The sequence below is a fragment of the Phocoena sinus genome, chromosome 17 (assembly GCF_008692025.1).
Source record: "Phocoena sinus isolate mPhoSin1 chromosome 17, mPhoSin1.pri, whole genome shotgun sequence".
In the NCBI taxonomy this organism is placed as follows: domain Eukaryota; kingdom Metazoa; phylum Chordata; class Mammalia; order Artiodactyla; family Phocoenidae; genus Phocoena; species Phocoena sinus.
Window position 1 is genome coordinate 12,650,604 of NC_045779.1, and position 22,084 is coordinate 12,672,687.

The window sequence follows — 22,084 nt, forward strand, 5'->3', positions numbered from 1 at the left end:
TGGGGCGGGGCCGCGCTTGGCCGTTGGCGAAGGGCGGGCGGAGGGCTCGGCCTGAGAGGTGGAGCCCGGGCTAGGAAGCCAGTCGCCCTGTTTCTGCGCTAGGCGACCGCCGCCACATCTTCGGACCGCGAGGAGCCGCGCTAGAGCGCTGTGCGTCTCCCCCACGCAAGCCCGGGAGCCCGCTTCCCTGAGTTAGAGTCCGTCGGCCGCAGGTGGGGAGCGGGCCTGGTGGGGTGTGGCCGGGGCTGGGTTCTCGGCCCTGGGGCGAGGGCAGGGCTTCGCCGTGGGCGGATGTCTCGCGGCGGCCGGGCTGGCCGAGGTCCCGGGGTAATGGGGTAACGGGGTTGGGGTGGGGGTAGCGGTTCCCCGCCGACTGAGGTCTCGCGGCCGCCGGGCTAGGGGCGGTGCCCGAGTTATGGGGTTGGAGTCTAGCAGCAGCAGGGCCGGGGACCCGGGACCGGGACGAGGCTCACTGTGCGTGAGGGTCTGGCTGTTGCAATGCCGGCCCGGGGCGGTGCCTTGGTTGTGCGGTCTGGACTCGGGTCTGGATCCCGGGGCCGCAGCTGCAGTCACTGCCTCGGGTGCTGTTGAGACCCGGTTGCCTGACAACGCGCTGACACTTCCTAAGGAAGCCGCCACCCACAGTGCCCAGAGACCAGTTGTGCCTCGGTTTTCGTGCCTTGCCGCCCCATCAGCCGCCCTCCGTTGCTTGGCTAAGCCTCCGAAGCACCTTTCCTTTTACTCGGTGCGGGTTAGTGGTTAACGTTTATTGAGTGCTTGTGCACCCAACGCTGCTTCTCAGTGCTTTGCTTTGCAAGTAAAATTTAATTACCACAGCCCTGTGAGGTCGGTGCTGTTATTAATCCTGTTTCCCTTCGGCTCCTTGAGCTTGAAGCTCTTCTTTCTAATTGTCTTGATTTTGGCATTGTTACCTGGGATTGGAATCCCTTTTTTAGTAAATGTTAGCAATGGGACTCATCTTTTGAGAGGGGGTGGCTCTCAAGATAATAGGATTAAGAAGTTTAGCTTGGATTTTTGGGAAGACTAATTTATTTTTTTTTCTTTCTTTTTTTGTTGGGGGGAGACTAATTTCTAAAGTAAACCACTACCTAGTTTCCAAACACCTCAGGAAATGCTAGAGCCAAATAGTAACAAATATGAGTTTGTAAAAAGCCAATTATCCTCAGAGAGGTTCGACTTTATATGAAAGAATGGCTTTTCATGTTGACAAGCAAAAATGAATCCCATGGTAACCAATAGGATGCTGCTTTCTTTTCTGCATATTTTTTCTTACTAGGAGTAAACTGACTTTCTGCTGGTTATGTTTATGCTGAATGCTCCCTAGGGATGAAATTTTGGGTCTCCTGCAGTACAGATAACCTACTGGAAGGGAGGTAAATTGATAGGGTAAATTGAAAAGAGGTGCTTTCAGTATAGTGTTTCTCAAATGAAGTTTTTAGACATGTGATTTAACTATTTCAAACTTTGAGAAGATTTCAGATTATCCCTTTAACGTCATTCTCACTTAAGTTCTGATTACTTTCCAGAGTGGGAGATAGAAGTGTTTGAATAAATGTTTTGGCAATTTTGCATAACCGGAAGGTTATCTAATTTATGTTACTGTCCTTAGTCACCATTAATGATGTATTGTTAACAGCTGCTAACAGACTTAGTTGTGCCTTTATATATTTGCGCTCTCTCTGTATCCTAACCCTCAACCTCCTTTCTCCGCCCAGTAACATGGTATTTACTTCTTAGCAACATTTAGAGGGTTTTGTCAAAATTTGGATGTGCCCTTGGAAGTTGCTCATGTGGATGTCATCTGCCAGGAGAAAAAGATTGGGCACCTTTCATTTGGTGGAAAGATCTCCAGATGGTTGGGAAATGAGAAACATAGTTCTGGTTCAGCTCATCCCTCCCTCTCTTTCTTCTAAGGCTTTTTCACAGGCTTCCGCCTGCACCCCACAGCCATATGTAATCACACCCTGCTATTCTGTTCTCCTATGTTAGGGTCTCTTTCCTGACAACCTCTTCTTTTATAGCTTTAAAGATTATTTTAAAAACTGTTAACCCTTTTTTCTCCAACCTGGACTCTACTCTGAATTCCAGACTTATTCAAATTGCTTTCTTGATTCTGCTACTGGGTCCTATATGGGTGGGTATCAGTCCCTAACTCCCAGTCTGGCTAGACTGAGCCACTGTGACAGGGGACATAATCTTGCCCAAATTTGAGGGCAAGGATCATATTTTATACTTTTCATCCCCCTAACATCTTGAACAGTGTCCACCTTTGGGATGGGAGTTATTTTCCATTCCTAATTCTATAGAGGGGTAGAAATTTGCTTTTCACTGGAGAGGGTAAAGGATGGGAGCAACATTTCCCCTTCTCTTTGTGATTGGTGAGATTGGGAAAAGGAATTGGGCATACTCAGTTCTTTCTGGATCCTCTCTGTTTATTAGATTGACTCAGACTTTGCAGAATGATTGTGTTCTGGTCTACTTATATTTTCATCTATATAATAAGCACGAAGGGCCTAAGTTTAAGATTTAAAGATGTTGATTTGGATTATGATAAACAAGTATCAATTATTGTCTATTTGAATCCCAATGTATTTTGGAGGCTTTTTAAAAAAAAGTGAGTACTGATGTATACAAAGACTTTAACTGAGTTAACCCAATAAAATGTACTTAGAATATTCCTTTCCCCTAATAAGAATAAAACAGCTATGATTTATTGATTTCTAAGTGTCAAAGGTGCCATACATTTTGTATCATTTTTTCTTCATAGCAACTCTAGAATAGATACTTTCATTTTACAGATGAAGAAACTGAGGGATAGAGAGGTTAAGGAACACATTGAGGTCAATCACGTAGTCATGAAATTGGTTTCAAATCCATGTCTTTCAGTTAAACTGATTTTCTGAAAACTATTTATCATCTACATACTATGTACACAGCTACTGGGGGGGGAAAAACGTGGTAATATCTTGGAAAAAGTGTGAGTGATGTTATATTGTAGAGTGAAGAATAAAGAATCCCATTTAGGTTTCTTTAAGCTGATCTTTCTTATAACTTAATCTTTAAATTGTAAACATTTTTACTCTATTTTGTACTTAGGTTGTATCCATTAATTCAATTTCTGTGATTCATTAAGTAATTCTTGAATAATTTTGTAGTTGAAATATGTTTTATATAAGTTGTCACATGTGTTTAGGAGTGAGAAGGAGAAAAATGGCCATGACAGCTAGAGGATGGCCTGTACTATCACCAAGGCCTTGATGTTGCTGGGAACTGGCCAGACAATACTGCTTAGGCTTGGTGGTGTTCTGTTGAAGATAAGCAATTGCACAGAAAATCAACATCAGACAAAGTTGCTCTGTGTCCATGATGGAGCAAGAGAAAAACAGTACCACTCCATAGTTATGTCCAAACATAGACGAAACATGATTGTTGTCCCAGCCACAAAATGCCAGACACCTCTCCCAACTGATTATGATTGCTGCTGCTTTACCTAGTTACAGCTTCGCTGTGGGTGAGATTTACTAAGATGTCCAATCAAAGAATTACGCTCACTTCCTGACAGCATTTAATCCTGAGCAGAGCTCTGCTCCCTTAAACCCTCCCCCAAATCACCTAATACAAGCCCCAAACCTGTAAGTCTTTTCTAACACCTTCTTAATAAGATACTCCAGAGTACCCCATGGTGGGCATTGACGTCTCGCAATGCAATGAGTAATAAATCCAACTAGTTTAACTATAGTAGTGTTCCTGGTATTCTTTGTCTGGAGGGCATTGCCAGGAGAAAGGTTATTAGTATCTTTGACTCTTGAATTTAGTATTAGAGATACTATATTCTAATCGGATTAGACAGCAGGGCAAAATTAGAGATAATTAAATATGTACTTATATCTGATAAATTTCATGTTTTAGCTATGGCATGTTTTATGCTCACTACCACTGTTTAAAAATGTGTTTTATTGCTGTGATTACTGTTATGTGAAATCAATTCTAGAATTTATAATTGATGTTAAATTATTATAGTACAGGGAAATTCAAGTATCTATAAATTCAAAGTCTGGTTAAAACTAAGAAGTGAACATGTTAAACTAATTGTTAACAGACGTTAGATAGCTCAGAGTGAAAGAGACCTGTTAAACATTTTTTTTTTTTAGATTTAATGACATTTCTGTTTAAATTCTTCATGAAATCTTACAGCAAATTATATTATTATATATGTATTATCCCACCATTATCTTTTATTTTTTTCAGACATAAAATATTTAGGGAAATTAGGGGATTTTAAGAAGTGATTTTCTTTAACTTGAAAACTCTGCTGTTGAACTGTTTTGAATTTTTACTAGGAAAAATCTTTTGTGACAAATTGCACTTTAAAAATGACTAAAGTATATTAACTTTTCTTGGTTTGTAATATATTTTGCTAAGGCCATATTTTAAAATCATTGTTCTTTTTGGAAGTAAATAATAGAATGAAGTTCACATTATGTACTACTTAACCGATATAAGTTTCAATATATTTCTTTTAGGTAAAACTTGCTTTTCTACATTTTACAAATTATTATTGTCCTCCAAACATTAAATTCAGTGGATGCTTTTTTCTCTAGCTCTTGCATTTGATATTGTTTACTACTTTTTTTCTCGTATCTTTTTCTTTTCCTCTGCCAATTATTTTGACTGGGTTTTGCTTTATATCCTCTTTTAATTATTCCTCCTTTGTACTTTTTTTCCAGCTTCAATTCTTCTGTTTCCCCCTCAAGTTAACATTCCCATCATTTAGTTCTGGGTCATCTTTTTTCCCTGTATACCTTCATTTACCACAGCTTCAACTATTATTTTTAAAATTGTTGACTTTTAAATAAACATTTCTAATGTGGTTCTCTTGAATTTGAGTCTTGAATCTGCTGGACATTTCCATTAGCATGTCTGACTAGCTGTAACTTAACACAGCTAAAGCAAACCTTTCCACACCAGCCAGCTTCTTTTGACTTATTTTTGTCCAGGATTCTGTTCACGTTTAGTTTCCAGGACTTAAAACCTGGCTCCTTTCTTGCCACACATTGAATTAGTCAATAAGTTTTATGGGTTTTTGAAAGATGTATTTAAAAAAAAATTAGTTTCAATGAGGAAAGGATAGTCTTTTCAAAAAATGGTGCTGAAATAATTTCCATATGCAAACAAAATTGAACCTTGATGACCTTGCCTTACACCGTTAGCAAAAACTAACTTGAAATGGATCATAGGTATAAGATGTAAGAAATAATGCATGTAAGAGAGAAACTTATAAAAATTCTAAAAGAAAACATAGAAGAAAATATTTGTGATCTCAGGTTAGGCAAAAACTTACACAGGATACAAAAAGCACAAACGATTAAAAATTGATGAAAAATGGATAAATTGGACTTCATAAAATTTAAAAACTTTTGCTCTTAAGAAGACATCACCACACATGTTTATAGCAGCTTTATTTATAATTGCCAAAATCTGGAAGCAGCCAAGCTAGCCTTCAGTGGGGTAAAGGAATGGATAAATCGTGGTACATCCAGACAATGGAATACTATTCAGCACTACAAAGAAATGAACTAGCAAGCCATGAAAAGACAATGAGAAACCTTAGTAGTACGTTTAAGTGAAATAAGCCAATCTGAATAGGCTATATACTGTATGGTTACAACCATATGACATTCTGGAAAAGGCAAAACTACGGAGACATTAAAAAGGTCAGTGATTGCCAGAGATTAGAGGGGAGGGAGGAGTGAATAGGTGGAACACAGAGTACTTTCAGGGCAGTGAAACAACTCTATATGATATAGTAAAGGTGGATACGTAGCATACGTGTGTCCAGACCCATAGAATGTTCAACACCAAGAGTGAACCCTGATTTAAACTGTGGACTTAAGGTGATAATGATGTGACAATGTAGGTTCATCAGTTGTAACATGCGCCATTCTGGTAGAGGATATTGATAATGGGGGAGACTATGCATGAGTCAGGGCAGAGGATATATGGGAAACCTGTACCATATGCTCAGTTTTGATGTGAAGCTAAAACTGCTCTAAAAAATAAATTATTAAAAAAAGACATTATTAAGAAAATTTTAAAACAAACCACAGACTTGGAGAAAATATTTACAAAACATGTTTGATGAAGGACTTGTATCCAGTGTACGTAAAATTTTTTTTTACATCTCAATAAGAAAACAGTTTTAAAAATGGGCAGAAGATTTGAAGACCTTGTGCCAAGGTCTATAGGTTATATATATGGATATATGAATAACAACATGAAAAGATGCTAAACATCATAGTCATTACAGAAATGCAAATTAAAACCACAATGAGATACTTCTATATACCCAATAGAATGGCTATAAAAAGACTGAATATACCAAGCATTAGTGAGGATATATAGAAATTACAATCCTCATATGCTGCTGGTTGGAATGAGAGGAACAGTTTGGCAGTTTCTCACAGCGTTAAACAGAGTTACAGATAATTCAGCAATTCCATTCCTAGGTATCTATCAAAGAGAATTGAAAACACACAAAAGCCTCTGCACAAATGTTCATAGTATTATTATTTTTAAAAATTTTATTTATTTATTTAATTTTGGCTGCCTTGGGTCTTGGTTGTTGCGCGTGGGCTTTCTCTAGTTTCAGTGAGCGGAGCCTACTCTTTGTTGCCCTGCATGGGCTTCTCATTGTGGTGGCTTCTCTTGTTGTGGAGCACGGGCTTTAGGCGCACAGGCTTCACTAGTTGTGTCACGTGGGCTCAGTAGTTGTGGCTTGCAGGTTCTAGAGTGCAGGCTCAGTAGTTGTGGCGCACAGGCCTAGTTGCTCTGCAGCATGTGGGATCTTCCCACACCAGGGCTCGAACCCGTGTCCCCTGCATTGGCAGGTGGATTCTTAACCACTGCACCACCAGGGAAGCCCCAATAGCAGCATTATTCTTAAGTAAGCCCCAAAATAGAAGCAACTCAAATGTCTAGCAATGTGTGAATAATAAACAAAATATGATATTTCCATATAATTTAGCAATAAAAAACAACTACTTACTGATAGATGCAATACAGGGATGAATCTTGGAAACATTACATTAAGTTAAGCCAACACAAAAGACTACATCTTATATGATCCATTTATATTAAATTTCCAGATTAGGCAAAATTATAGAGACAGAAAACATCTTACAGTGCCTGAGCCAGGGGTGGGAGTGAAGATGGACTACAAAGGGGCATGAGAGAACTTTTTTGGGTGATGGAAGTATGCTTGTGGTAATAATTGTACAACTGTATGAATTTACTAAAATTTATGGAACCTTTCACTAAAATGGGTGAATTTTATGGCATATAAGTTATTCCTCAAAAAATCAACAACTTGGGGCTTCCCTGGTGGCGCAGTGGTTGAGAGTCCACCTGCCGATGCAGGGGACACGAGTTCGTGCCCCGGTCTGGGAAGATCCCACATGCCGCGGAGCGGCTGGGCCCGTGAGCCATGGCCGCTGAGCCTGCGCATCCGGAGCCTGTGCTCCGCAATGGGATAAGCCACAACAGTGAGAGGCCCACGTACCGCAAAAAAAAAAACCAAAAAACCAACAACTTACGATTTTAAAAATCCAAGACTTACTGAAAAAAAATAATTCATGAGTTCTTACTAATAATAAGCTGAAAATAAATATGGACAAAGGAAGGGCTCTTTAGAATAGAATGATTAGTGCCAACTTGTAAATATATATGGAGAGAGTGGTGGAATTGGAAAGTCAGCATTTTGCAGGCATCTAGAATCAAAGATTCGATCAATAAAGAATCACCAATTGATGCTAAATCTTGGAAATTTTCATCAGGAGCAGGATATTTGCATGGCCTAAAAATATCTTTTTATAGACTGCTTATTAGTTACAAGGAAACAGTAATGCAGAAATCAGTCTTGACCACCATGTGATAAAAAATAACATCACTAGTAAAGAGCAGGTGGACATGTGTCTCTAATTGTTGACACCTTTAGAACACATTACCACCTATGTAATATTTCTTTTGATAATGCATAACCTGAATTTACTCGTGAAGAAACATCAGGCAGACTGCAAATAAGGACTATTCTATTAAAAAGAGTGGGTGGTGGGTGGGTGGTATCAAAAAATATTAGTGTCATAAAAGACAAAGTAAGGGTGTAGAAATGTTCCAAATTAAAGAAGGCTAAAGAGACGTAACAATGAAATGCTGTACCCAGCCTAGACTGGATCCTGAACTGGAGAGAGAGAAAAATATGCTATAGAGGACACTATTAGGTCAGGTGACAACACTGGAACATGGACAGTAGATTAAAAAATCAGTGTTAATGAAGTTGACAAATACATTGAGTTTATGTCAGAGGATAATTCTTTTTTTCTTTTTTTTTAAATTTTAACTTATTTGTTTTTGGCTGCATTGGGTCTTTGTTGCTGCACGCGGGCTTTCTCTAGTTGCAGCGAGTGGGGGCTACTCTTTGTTGCAGTGTGCAGGCTTCTCGTTGTGGTGGCTTCTCTTGTTGCGGAGCACAGGGCTCTAGGCACACGGGCTTCAGTAGTTGTGGCTCGCAAGCTCTAGAGGGCAGGCTCAGTTGTTGTAGTTTACGGGCTTAGTTGCTCCGCAGCATGTGGAATCTTCCCGGACCAGGGCTCGAACCCATATCCCCTGCATTGGCAGGCGGATCCTTAACCACTGCACCACCAGGGAAGCCCGAGAATAATTCTTTTTTTTTTTTTTTTTGCTGTACGCGGGCCTCTCCTGTTGCGGAGTGCGGGCTCTGGACGCACAGGCTCAGCGGCCATGGCTTACGGGCCCAGCCGCTCCGTGGGATTTGGGATCTTCCCAGACCGGGGCACGAACCGTGTCCCCTGCATTGGCAGGCGGACTCTCAACCACTGTGCCACCAGGGAAGCCCCTGAGAATAATTCTTAATACACACTGAAACGTTTAGGGGTAAAGGACTAGGATATATGTAATTCACCCTCTGAATGACCTTAGAAAAAATTGTGTAAAGAGAACAAACTTGTGTGCACAAAGGTAAAGCAAGTGTTGCAAAATCTCAGCAATAGGGAATGGATAAGGAGTATGCAGGTGTTCTTTATACTATTCATATTGTAACTTTTTTGTAAGTTCAAAATTACCTCCAAATAGTAAAAGAAACTTAAAAAAAAAGTGCTTTGACTTCAGGGATTTTTTTGTGTATATGTGTGGATGGTGGTGATGGTTCATTTTCTTTTTTATTTCTTTTCTGATATTTTAAAGTAGGTTGTAGGTTTTGGAGGGAGTTGGGATTGAAAGCAGGTAGGCAAATTTCATTCAAGCTTGTTTGAAGTTCTCAATTTGATAACTGAGATTGAATACTAAATGTAGACTAATACTAAATGTAGACTAAATGTAGACTAAGCCTGCATGTTAATAATTAGCCTAAAGATATTCTGATACAGCTATGTTCACTGAAGGGTTTTAAAAAATTTATTAAAAAAATTTTTTTTTTAGTATCTGCAACATGACTGATAATTTGGATGAATTTATAGAAGAACGAAAAGCCAAATTGGCCAGAGACAAAGCAGAATTGGAAAGTGATCCACCTTACATGGAAATGAAGGTAATTCAATTTTTTAATGAATCAGTATCTTAAACATTTTTGAAATCTGCAAAAGTACATTTATTAGAATAGTTTTTTTGTGTGTATTTTTCAGAATATACATTTGTTAAAATGTTTCTGAAAGCAGTGTCTGAAAAAGCTTTCCTGCGTTTGATAGTTATTGAGACTGTGCTGGGCTCTGAGAATATAGCACTAATCTAGACAGGTGTGGCACTTTCTGTCATGGGCTCAGTGTATGTAATAAGGTATAGAATGTAGATTAATCTGTGCCATATGGTCCATCCTAATTAGAGTAACCATATATATTGGCTTGCGCAAGACAGTTCTGCTTTGCTTGTTGTCCCAGTGTGTCGTCTGGTTTAAGCATTTGTCCTGGACAAAGTTATCCTGATTGAAATGATAAAAAATATGGACACCCTAGTTATATAGGAATTTTACCCATATAGCTAATATTTATCATGGGCTAACTATGGATGAGGCATAGTCTTTAGAGGTTACATTGATACTTTGCATGAATCTATGAGATAAGTAGTTATTATTGTCATTTTCCAAATGAGTAAACTGAGGCATGGTGACGTTAAGTAATGAGACTTAGGTGACAGAGTTAGTAGAACTAGGCTTTGATCCCTGGCAGCCTGAATCCAGTGCTTGTTCTCTTCACCGTCGCACAAGTTTGCTTTCCTTCCGTAATATCTGCCTTGTACACGGAGCTGTGCCAAGGACTTCACATGTATTACATCATTTAATCATAAAATCCCAGTGAAGTAGGCTGAATTTTTGTTGTTTTACAGATCCAGTAAGTGAGGCTTAAAAGGGTTAAGTAATTTGTCCGGGTACACACAGTAGTGGATTCAAGATTGGAACCTTTATGTGTCCAGCTCCACTGTTTATGCTTTTGACCACTCTCCAGTACTTAGGACTAACTGACAGTGTACAGCTTTATTATAATTTCTAATATTATAGTAGATAGGTAATAATCTTTAAGTCTTAGGTCAAGTATCACCCTCTCAATCAGGCCTTGCACTCCCTCCCTCATCATTTCTGGGACTCCTCACACTGTTCTGTTTCTTTCTATTGCTCCTCTGTATCACTCGCTACATATAACATAATCTAATTACATATTATGTTTATTGTTTGTCGCCACAGTAGTTTATAAGCTCTGTGATGGCAGAGATTCTTTTGTATTTTTTTCACTCATATGTTTTTGATGCCCAGGACAGTGCCTGTTTCAGAAACTCAGTGAGTATTTGTTGATAAGTCAGTGAGCTAAATAATAGAACATTGCAATATTAAATACCTTTGGTTAACTCCTCAAACCTTACATTTAAATTTCTTCTATGGTGTACCATGTAACTTCATCAAGTTGTTTAATAAAAGTACTGAGATTAATTGTAAATTTTGTGGGGTTTTTTCCCCTCTGACTTTGTAAATATTATGTCTCTTTCAGGGAACATCATCAGAGAAGCTTTCTGAAAACAGTAAAATATTAATCTCCATGGCTAAGGAAAACATACCACCAAACAGTCAACAGACCAAGGGTTCCTTAGGTATGTCATTAGGTGTGCTAAACTGATTTTAAGATATTCTTATCCAGCTGTCATGAAAGAGCTTTGTCTTGTCAGAAAAAAAGGTAAATTTGGAATCCTAGTAAATAACTCTTTCCTTTCTGGAATCTTACATGTGACAGTATGGTCTACATATGAAATATAATGTATACTGAGAACCTTCTTCCCATTTTAACTGTTATTGTCTTGGTTTTGATTTATAGAAATCATAGCAATAAGTATGTATCAAAATTGAAAATTTTGAATGGAACTTGTGTGTGTGTGAGAGAGAAAGTGTATTAATTGTGGAATAAACGTGGTGGACTTGTTTTTATTTAAAAACCAAAGACATATGCTTAAAGGATACAAAATACTATTGATGACTATATTAGAATTGTAAATAAGTTGATATTTAGCTATATTGAGTCTTTGGTTATGGTTTGGCATGAAAATATTTGGGAAACTACCTCATTTTGGCTTGTTGGTAGGTGTACATTTTTTTTTTTAAAGAAAATGTATGAATATTTTTAAAGTGTATCTTGTGAATTACTGATGACGACTGAAACTTTCACATAAAGGAAGTCAAATATGATGAGTTGCATTTGGTTAAAGCATTGTTCTCATGTGGATGATTTTTCATGGCCATGGGTTTACTCCTAAATTGTTAGCTGCTTTGCATTTGTATTCCACTGGGAATACAAGGGGATGTTGGCCAAGAGACTGAGCAGATAGTGGGCTCTCTGTCTCTACTAGAAAAACAGCTCAAAGTGAATGCCATACTTTTAGTATCTCATATATAGATAATGCTTTCCATTCTGAGTCTGTTACAAATTATTGGCCAATATACAGGTTTATTGTACTTAAGCATTATATTTTGGTTAAGTGCCTTAATCTCTAAGGCACTCAGTTTCTTTATCTGTAACATAAAGAAGTTGGATTATCTTCTAGCCCTAAATTTTTATGGATTGAAAAATTTAATTATTCCAACAGGTAATGTCTTTAAAAGTTTGATAGTACGTTCTCTCAAGCACTAAGGTCAGACAGAATGACTGAAATTCTGGAGTTACAGGTTGCTTTGGACTGCGGCTCTCATGCCTTTGCAACCCGGCACAAGTTATTTAAGCTCTTTGTTTCCTCATCTTAAGAATTGCATCTATCTTAGAAGGTTATTGTGGCAATAATTGAATACATATGAAAAGATGACTGGCACATAATTGGTGGATAATAAATTTTAATTTCCTGACTTCTTTCACATTTTTTTAAACTAGGTTTTTTATTTTTAAGAATTATATTAAAAATTATTCTTTGACTATTACATTCACAAATGATGGAGAGTTTAAAGTCCAACTTACAGTCAGTGACTTCTCCCTCTTCCTTAATTGACAGGCCTAGGGCTCTGTCCTAGGCCTCCTTTTCATTTCATATACTTCCTGAATGACTCATTCACTCACAGGGCTTTATTTCATCAGTGCGTTCACTGTTCCTAAATCTCTATCCCTAGTTCCCATTGCTTTTATGAACTCCAGACCCATATATCTAATATTTTAATATCTGTCCTTGGACGTTGTGAGCTCAGAGTCAACATGTGCGAAATGAACTTTACTCCTCTCAGACTTTTACTGAGCTGGCTGCGTGGTCACCCTCGACTCCTCTCTTCCTTTTTGTATCCCATAGCAAATAATTACATAGTTCAGCTGATTCTAACACCTGAACCTCAAATAAGTTTACTTTTCTCTAATTCCACAGAGGTTATTTTACGTAGGCCTCCACTGTCTTTCACTGACATTTTTTTCTAGTGTTCTTTTTGTTTTACAGTCTAGCCTCCTGTACTAAGTCTCTGCACTGCCTGTTGATGTCCTTCCAAAAACCAAATCTGATCATGTTAGTCCCTGCTTCAGACCCTTCAATGGCTTCTTGTTTCCTGTATGATAATTTTACTCTTTTATTACTTTTACCAGATTATGGTGGCTGTTCCTGCCTTGTGCTCCTGTGACATTGGCTCTCCCCTTGAAGGATAGTTTTGAATTTTTTCAGCTCTCTGTTTTACCACAATGGCACACCAGTTTTCCTGCCATTGTCTATTCATTGCTTAACACAGTGTCTGGCATTTTGGTGCTTAGAGAAGATATTTTGAATGAATGAATGAAGGTCCCGATTGCAAAAATAAACAGTTCTGTTAGGTGTGTAGAATTTAATTTTTATGGATTGTTTCTTTTATTGACAACTGAAGTAATAATTATTTTTGATGCACATTGAATCTTAACTAAAGAATAATATATAATTTGTCTAATTTTGTACCTTATTAGCCTTCAGTTACTGATTTCTTGTGTGAATAATTGTGGCCTTCAGATTAGGCCAAATACTTAATTTTTGACATTAGGAAAAATGTAAAATAATTGGGCAACAGAGAGTTTTCCTTAAGTGGTCTCACCTAGGAATTATAAAACAAGCTGGTCTAAAAAACAAACTGGTCTAAAATTATATATTGAATTAAAGCTCTGTGATACTGTACTTTGAGTAATTAAGCATAGTAGCTATCAGTAATATATAAACTGGCAATGTTTGTTTTAGCCAATGAAGACAGTCTATTAATAGTTCATTGTACAGCTGTCACGTCAGTGGTACAGCTGTCATGTACCACTACATTTTTTTTTTTTTTTTTGCGGTACGCGGGCCTCTCACTCTTGTGGCCTCTCCCGTTGCGGAGCACAGGCTCTGGACGTGCAGGCTCAGCAGCCATGGCTCACGGGCCCAGCCGCTCCGCGGCATGTGGGATCTTCCCGGACTGGGGCACGAACCCGTGTCCCCTGCATCGGCAGGCGGACTCTCATCCACTGCGCCACCAGGGAAGCCCTACCACTACATTTTTATGATTTTGTAAATTCATTTCTGTTAGATGATGATATTCATGGATAATGCTTATCCACTGCGGCTCCTTCTTCCAACATTTATATAACACTTCTCATAAAAGGATTTGAGGAGCATTACAATGACTTCTGACACCAACTACCCAGATTTAGACCAGACATCACAGATTAAGACTTCTACAAGTCTTAATCTACAAGACTTCTCTTACTTCAGATACCAGCTGCAAGTTTGGGGTCCACAGGCCACCCTCACTCCTTATTTATTTATTTAATTGTTTGGCTGGATTAGGTCTTAGTTGCTGCACACAGGATCTTCCTTGTGGCACATGGGATCTTTTGTTGTGGTGTGTGGGCTTCTCTCTAGTTGTGGTGTGCTGGCTTCAGAGTGCGCAGGCTCAGTAGTTGTGGTGTGTGGGCTCTCTAGTTGTGGCGCATGGTCTCTGTAGTTGTGGTGTGTGGGCTCCAGAGCGTGTGAGCTCAGTAGGTTGCAGTGCGCGGGCTTAGTTGTCCTGCAGCCTGTGGGATCTTAGTTCCCCGTCCAGGGATCGAACTCGCGTCCCCTGCATTGGAAGGCAGATTCTTAACCACTGGACCACCAGGGAAGTCCCCATCCTCACTTCTGACCAGCTGTTTCCACCACCTCCTCAAGTTTGATAACTCACTAGAATGACTCTCAGAGCTCAGGAAAGTACTATACTTATTATTACAGTTTTATTATAGCAAAAGGATACAAATCAGCCAGCCAAAGGGAGAGATACATAGGGCCTGGTCTGGCAGCGTCCAAATATGAAGCTTCTATCAGCCTCAGGGATCTGTCACCCTCCTCGCACATCAGTATGTGACAGTATAGAGTATTGCCAACCACGATGTTCACCTGAGCTTTGGTGTCCAGAATTTTTACTGGAGTTTCATCGTGTAGGCATATGAATGATTGAATCATTGTCCATATGTCTCAGTCTCCAGACCTACTACTTTCCTGAGGTCAGGCTGATGTCACATGGGTCAGAGGTCCAACCCTCCAATTACATGTTTGATCTTTTTGGTGTGACCAGTCCCCATCTGTGTCATCTCTTTGGCATAAACTATCTAGGGGCTTGTGAGTCACCTTATTAGTATCAACTAAGAGGTATGTTCTGGGGACCTATCATGAGTAACAAAGACACTCTCATCACTCAGAAAGTTCCAGGAATTTAGAAGTTACCTCCCAGAAACCAGAGATGGAGGCTAGCCAGATTCTTTATTATATACAGCATGTACGTGGTTTAGTCCGTATAAGCTGATGAAATGGTATCCTTGATAAGGAGTTTGTTAGAATAACTGAGATTTAATGAAATTATGAAAGAATCAGCTGAAAATGATCTGTAAAAGCAAATGATATCTTCCATCTCTCTAAATCATTTCTAGGCATAATATTTGTGGTTCTTTTATTTAAAAAAATTCTTAGACTTCTCTTACTTAGCTCATTTTCATGTTTAATAACAATTACTGAAGAGAAATGCTTACATTAATCTTTTAAGTTTAGTTCAATCATACCTCAGTTAAAGATCATCTCCTAATCCTTTCTCTTCTTTAGAGAAGTTGAACATTTTCCCTTAGACTGGTTGAGCATTATTCCTTTGATTTTGATGTTTTATATCCTGGAAGACATTTTTAATAAATGAAATAATGCAGTTAATACTTCCAACATTTTTCATACATAAATATATTTTGACCCAACATTCATAGATTTTCTGCAGTGCTTTTGAAATGTAGTTTCTGGCTCAGTGACAAGGATGAGAGCATTGCTATATTTGGGGTTTTTTCCCCCTGTATTTTCCATTAAAGAAATAAAGGAAAACATGCACATGGTAAAAAAAATTACAAAGAGCAGAGAAGTATATAGCCTGAGAATTGGTGATCCTCCCAACCTTGTCCTCTAGTCTCTCTTGTTAAGCAGTTTCTTGTGTACAGTTTCATGACTATACTGTGCACACATGTATATAGCCCTCTCTTCTTTTTCTGTATATGGTAGCATAGGTCCTGTTGTGCGTTTGAAGATACCACTTTGTGACGTATAGTATAGGGATGTAACCAAGACCTCTTGAGATTAAAAAGCAACTTAATGTGTCTGTTGAGATACCTGGAGCAGCTACTGTCTGCTGCTAAGGTTTCCACTACAGGCTGGCTGTTGGCTACTGTCTGGAACTTAGCTTGTAAATCGTTTCCTACACCTATAGAAAGAGTGGCTCATTGTGCCTAAACTGTTTGTACAAACCACATGGTTTATGCAGAATACCTGCTTTCTGTCTGCAGAGTCTGGAATTTTGGTCCGTACTAGGCAGAGGGTGCCTAGGTGACCAGCTCCCATTAAAAACCTTGGGCACTGAGTAATGAGCTTCCCTGGTAAACAACACTTCACGTGCGTTGTCACAACTTGTTGCTGCAGGAATTAAGCGTGTCCTGTGTGATTCCACTGGGGAAGAACTCTTGGAAGTTTGCACCTAGTTTCCTCTGGACTTTGCCCCATGTACCTTTTCCCTTTGTTAATTTTGCTCTATAATCTTTCATGGTAATAAGCCATAATTGTGAGTATAATGACTTCTGTGTCCTGTGAGTCCTATCAAATCACCAAGCCTGGGGATGGCTTTGAAGACTACCAACACAAATCCTTTTCAGTCTTTTTTTTTTTTTTCTGTTCCTTTTTAGCTCTCTCACCTCTAAACTTTGGACTACAGAATCCATCTTTTTTTTTTTTTTTTTTTTTTTTTTATGCGTTACGCGGGCCTCTCACTGTTGTGGCCTCTCCCGTTGCGGAGGACAGGCTCCGGACGCGCAGGCTCAGCGGCCATGGCTCACGGGCCCAGCCGCTCCGCGGCATGTGGGATCTTCCCAGACCGGGGCACGAACCCGTGTCCCCTGCATCGGCAGGCGGACTCTCAACCACTGCGCCACCAGGGAAGCCCCCAGAATCCATCTTTAACATTTGTATTCCCTAGGTATTTTTTAATCCATCCACCGTTTCTAGGCAGTATCTCTCACTCATATCAAAATGCCATTGATCAGCCCTCCAGGCTCCAGAATGCACTAGATTTATTTCAGCTTTCATGCTCTGAAGTCATGTTTTGTAAATCTGCAAGCAAAAAATGACAAATTATCTAAGTAAGAAAAAAGATTTTATTCTTGTTACTAGAAATTATTTGGTATGATTTAAAAAATTCATTTTAAATACAATTATGCTCATGGAGACTTGGAAAAGAAAGAATTATAAGGAAGGAAAATTACATTGTTGTAATTTAAAAAAAATACCAGAAAAAGATTAAAAAAATAGTATCAGGAAAGAAGCAACAGCAGAATTTCCCATTGCAGAGTCACTCTAGAGTTGAGACTAAGCTAAAAAATTACAGTTAATATAAAGATTTTGGAAAATAGACAAAAGGAAATTGTTGTTTTTACTAATTTTTAGTTGTACTTTTGTTATTCCTTGTAGCATATCTAGTCTTAGGTTTCTCTTATTACAAACTAAATCCCAGACATTCTACCTCTTTGCTTCAGTTTGTACAAGTCAAATGGATCCTTTGTAATAATGTCTTTATAGCTGAAGTTTGAGTACAATGTTCTCCTCAAAGTAGCTGCATCTGTTAAGTCACCTGCTTAAGGAAAGGCTTATTATTATTTCCTATATTTTGTTGTTTGATTATTTTTACTTAATTATCATGGTAATATAATAATGAAAAGAAGAAACTGTTTCATGGTAATTTGTAAAGTATTTATTATGAGTGCTATGTTAGAAGGTAAATTAATTTTAAAAAGATTATACATTGTAGTTTTAAATATTTAACCCACAGCCACTATGGAAACCAAATACTTCTAATCACTGTAGTTCTGAAACATAATGTTAACTTAGAGTCACTGATGTTGTTCTTGGTGAAGTGGCATCACTTCAAATGACCCTAAGATGACACTAATGCTTTACTTGCTACTAGAACCATGAGAAGACAGCTGCTCTGAAAAGGTAAGTCTCACCATACTTCTCAGCTCATTAAGTCAGTTAGGATGTCATTGAACAGAATATTTAAATTGTTCCATATAGTTCTTAATTTTATTTCTATGACCTACGTCTAATACCATAAAATATTGGTACCAAATGACAAAAATAAGAATTAAAAAGTTAGTATTTTCTGTTGCCTAAACCTTCAATTAATAAAATTATAAATAATTCTGAAGGCATTATGTGTTCTTACTGTGTTTTAAGACATTTATTACAAATAGTATTTGAATCAATAGTAAAAAGCAAATAAATGATAAATCATGATAAATAAAATTGAACTTCATATGAACGATAATTATAGGTGAAAATGAACCAGATTTTTCTTTCTTTTCTTCTGCATAAATCCACCAAGGAGAGCTGAAAATCAGCAGTAAAAGCCACCTTAAATACATGACTTAAAAAGCTGTAAATTACTTGTTCCGCTGAGTAGGAAAGCTGAGCATGTTGCATCACCCTTGTAGCATTGTTTTCTTTTCCACTTTGACACAATAGAGCATCCACTGTGATCCTGTATAACGAGAGATGCGTAACTCTGGTTACTAGTTACTACACTTACTTTTTCTATACAATCAGACCACTAGAAGCAGAAATGAAATACTAAGAATAGTGTTCTTTCTCTTTATTCTTCCTCTTACTCACGCATGCATTCATATATTCTTTTACACCGTTTATTCAGTGAACATTTTTGAGTACAAGTTGTGTGCCAGGAATTATAAAATTGGATAAACATGGACCTTGCCTTCATTGATTTTATAGTTTTAATTTCATATATGATACTCCATTCTGAATGTGAGAATCAAACCATTTTTTCTCTTTAGGCTTGAATTCTGTATCTTTAAAATAAGGTTTTTAGGGCTTCCCTGGTGGCGCAGTGGTTGAGAGTCCGCCCTGCCGATGCAGGGGACACGGGTTTGTGCCCCGGTCCGGGAGGATCCCACATGCCGCGGAGCGGCTGGGCCCGTGGGCCATGGCTGCTGAGCCTGTGCGTCTCCGCAACGGGAGAGGCCACAACAGTGAGAGGCCCGCGTACTGCAAAAAAAAAAAAAAAAAAAATAAGGTTTTAAATTCCTTTGTGAGGAAAGAATGCCTTTCTAGGATGATTTAAAGTTCCAACCATATGAATGCTTAGATTCTTTTGGAAGAGAGTTGGGAGCATGAGTGAGAGGTGTCTCTAAGGAATCCTCTGTTATACCCTCTGTCATCAGGAGTTAATCAGGCCAAAAGTGTTTATGAAGAGAATTCGGGTATTTATGGTAGAAAGGGGAATTTAGTATTGTATAAAATAGACATCCATTTATATTTATACTACTTTGGCATTTTTGCCCCTGAAATATTTTAGTGATATAATAAAGCAGTGATATGACACAGTCATGATAAGTTTCCATCATTTAGCTGCATTGTGAGGAATAAGGCACAAAAAATGGTAATATCCTTATTGGTTTATTACCTACAGTCAGTTGTTTCATCTATATTTCTTGTAGCTGACTCTTTAAGGAAACTTTTTATTTTGTTCAGAAATAATATTTTATACTATAGTATTGCATAGTGGGACTTAAAAAAGCGAGAGGGGCTTCACAAATCGAAATACTCATCTGATATCTGTGCTTCTTGATATAACATTTTACTATTAAAATAATTAAAAGTATGTAATTTGATTTTAACAGTTTTATTGAAATATAATTTACATAACATAAACTTTACCCATTTAAATTGTACAATTCAGTTGTTTTCAGTGTGTTTACAAGTTGTGCAGCCATCACTGTTGTCATCACCCCAAAATATAATTTTTTTTTTTTTTTTTTTTTTTATGCGTTACGCGGGCCTCTCACTGTTGTGGCCTCTCCCGTTGCGGAGGACAGGCTCCGGACGCGCAGGCTCAGCGGCCATGGCTCACGGGCCCAGCCGCTCCGCGGCATGTGGGATCTTCCCAGACCGGGGCACGAACCCGTGTCCCCTGCATCGGCAGGCGGACTCCCAACCACTGCGCCACCAGGGAAGCCCCCAAAATATAATTGATTTTTAAACTCTTGAATACGGAAACCCTACTCAAAATGGAAGTTTTTCTTACAAAACTAAGATTCTTTTACAGAGTTTCTGTTGGGATTATGAAAAAACTCTGGAAATGGTTAATGGTGGTGGTTGCCACCAACATTTGAATGTACTTAATGCCCAGTGAATTGTATGCTTGAAAATGGTTAAAATGGTAAGTCTTATATCAATGTACGTTTTATCACAATAAAAGTTAATATCCATTTATATGAAATCAGAATTGGTGCTTAACTTTTAAAAGTTTTTGGAAATTTCAGCCTAAGCCTTGCAAGGCTCTAACAATTTTTTCAAACATGTTGTATTCCAGTACCCTGTGATAACCCATAATGGAAAGGAATATGAAAAAGTATATATATGTATAACCGAATCACTTTGCTGTACAGCAGAAATTAACCACAACATTGTAAATCAACTATACTTCAGTAAAATTTTTAAAAATTATAACACGGATATCCTTATAAGTTAAAAAATCACATTATTAATTTTCACAGACTGAAAAAACAGACATTAGGGTTTGTAGGTATTTTAAAAGAAATTTCAATAGAATTTAATGAAGAAGTAAAGGTAATTGGCTTTTCTCTAATTTTGTTTGCAAGATGGCAAACAATGCAGAACCATTTATCTAAAGGGGAAGAAGTAAATATAACACACACACACTGTAATAGAAAGATATCTTTTACAGATATATAAAAGTCTCTGGAAGGAAACACAGACACAGCATTGTTGGTTGTTTTGGGCAGGAGAACTGGGTGGCAGGGGTTCATGGGAGGGAGGGATATTTTCCATTATGTGAATGTATTACCTATTGAAACATTTCAAATGAAAAATTTATTATCCCTGATCCAACTCTCAGAATCAACATGACCGTGTTCCTTCCTGCTGTGCTTTGTTACAGGAGATTGTATTAAATTGAGATTGGGTTGAAAATGAGCTACATTGCTTAAGAAGTTGTTTTCTTTCTAGGAATTGATTATGGATTAAGTTTACCACTTGGGGAAGACTATGAACGGAAGAAACATAAACTGAAAGAAGAATTGCGGCAAGATTACAGACGCTATCTTACTCAGGTAATGAGTTCTACTAACTAGTTTTTTGCTTCAGAATTTACCTCCTAAATTTGTTTCCTAAGGTTTTAGTCATATGCATTAATTTTTAGGTTTTTAATGGTATCTAGCAATGGGTATTGTAGCAAAAGTTAAGTGATACATATACACATACACATTGATAGAGAAAAAAACGGTTGCTGAGAACTGGTGCCAGGAATAACAGACTCTTGACCTTTTAAGTAGGGCAGTGAGTTCCAATTGTAATGAGATTGTAAATTCTTTTGTTCATGTTTTGTGTAAAGTTGGTCATGGTTTAAAATATCCTGGTTATGATTTCCTACTACTCTCCTCTGCTCAGCCATGTATTAAAATGACTTGGAGTTCTAGTTGCTAATTATTTTCCTATGAGCTAAGCTTATAAAACTTCCTTCAGCATATTTCCTTAACCACAAGTCTTTGCTTTATAGTTTAATCTATTTACTTATAGTTTAATCATTTGCTTAGTGGAACTCTTGTTTTAAGTATATTTTGTTAAATTATATAATAGCTAAACTAATGATTTATTGTAAGTTTTTTTTTAATTTTAAAACATCTTTATTGGAGTATAATTGCTTTACAATGGTGTGTTAGTTTCTGCTTTATAACAAAGTGAACCAGCTGTACATACACATATATCCCCATATATCCTCCCTCTTGTGTCTCCCTCCCACCCTCCCTATTCCACCCCTCTAGGTGGTCACAAAGCACCGAGCTAATCTCTCTGTGCTATGTGGCTGCTTTCCCACTAGCTAGCTATTTTACATTTAGTAGTGTGTATATGTTCATGCCACTTATTGTAAGTTTTAAATGCAATTTACTTACTAGGCTATAAATGTATCTAAACAGTCATGATGTTTCTAGTCATCCCAAGATATTCTTTAGTTTTTTCT

At 38.0% G+C, this 22,084-nt stretch overlaps 1 protein-coding gene across 1 annotated transcript in view; it reads left to right on the plus strand.

Annotated features, from left to right (window-relative positions):
• Positions 1–177: 177 nt before the first annotated feature.
• The window catches only part of CSPP1 (centrosome and spindle pole associated protein 1), a 116,401-nt gene continuing 94,494 nt past the window's right edge, over positions 178–22,084 (plus strand). The window contains 4 exon segments of the mRNA XM_032609506.1: positions 178–212; positions 9,514–9,622; positions 11,070–11,169; positions 21,073–21,176. Coding sequence (XP_032465397.1) covers positions 9,524–9,622; positions 11,070–11,169; positions 21,073–21,176 — 303 coding nt within the window. The 5' untranslated portion in view covers positions 178–212; positions 9,514–9,523.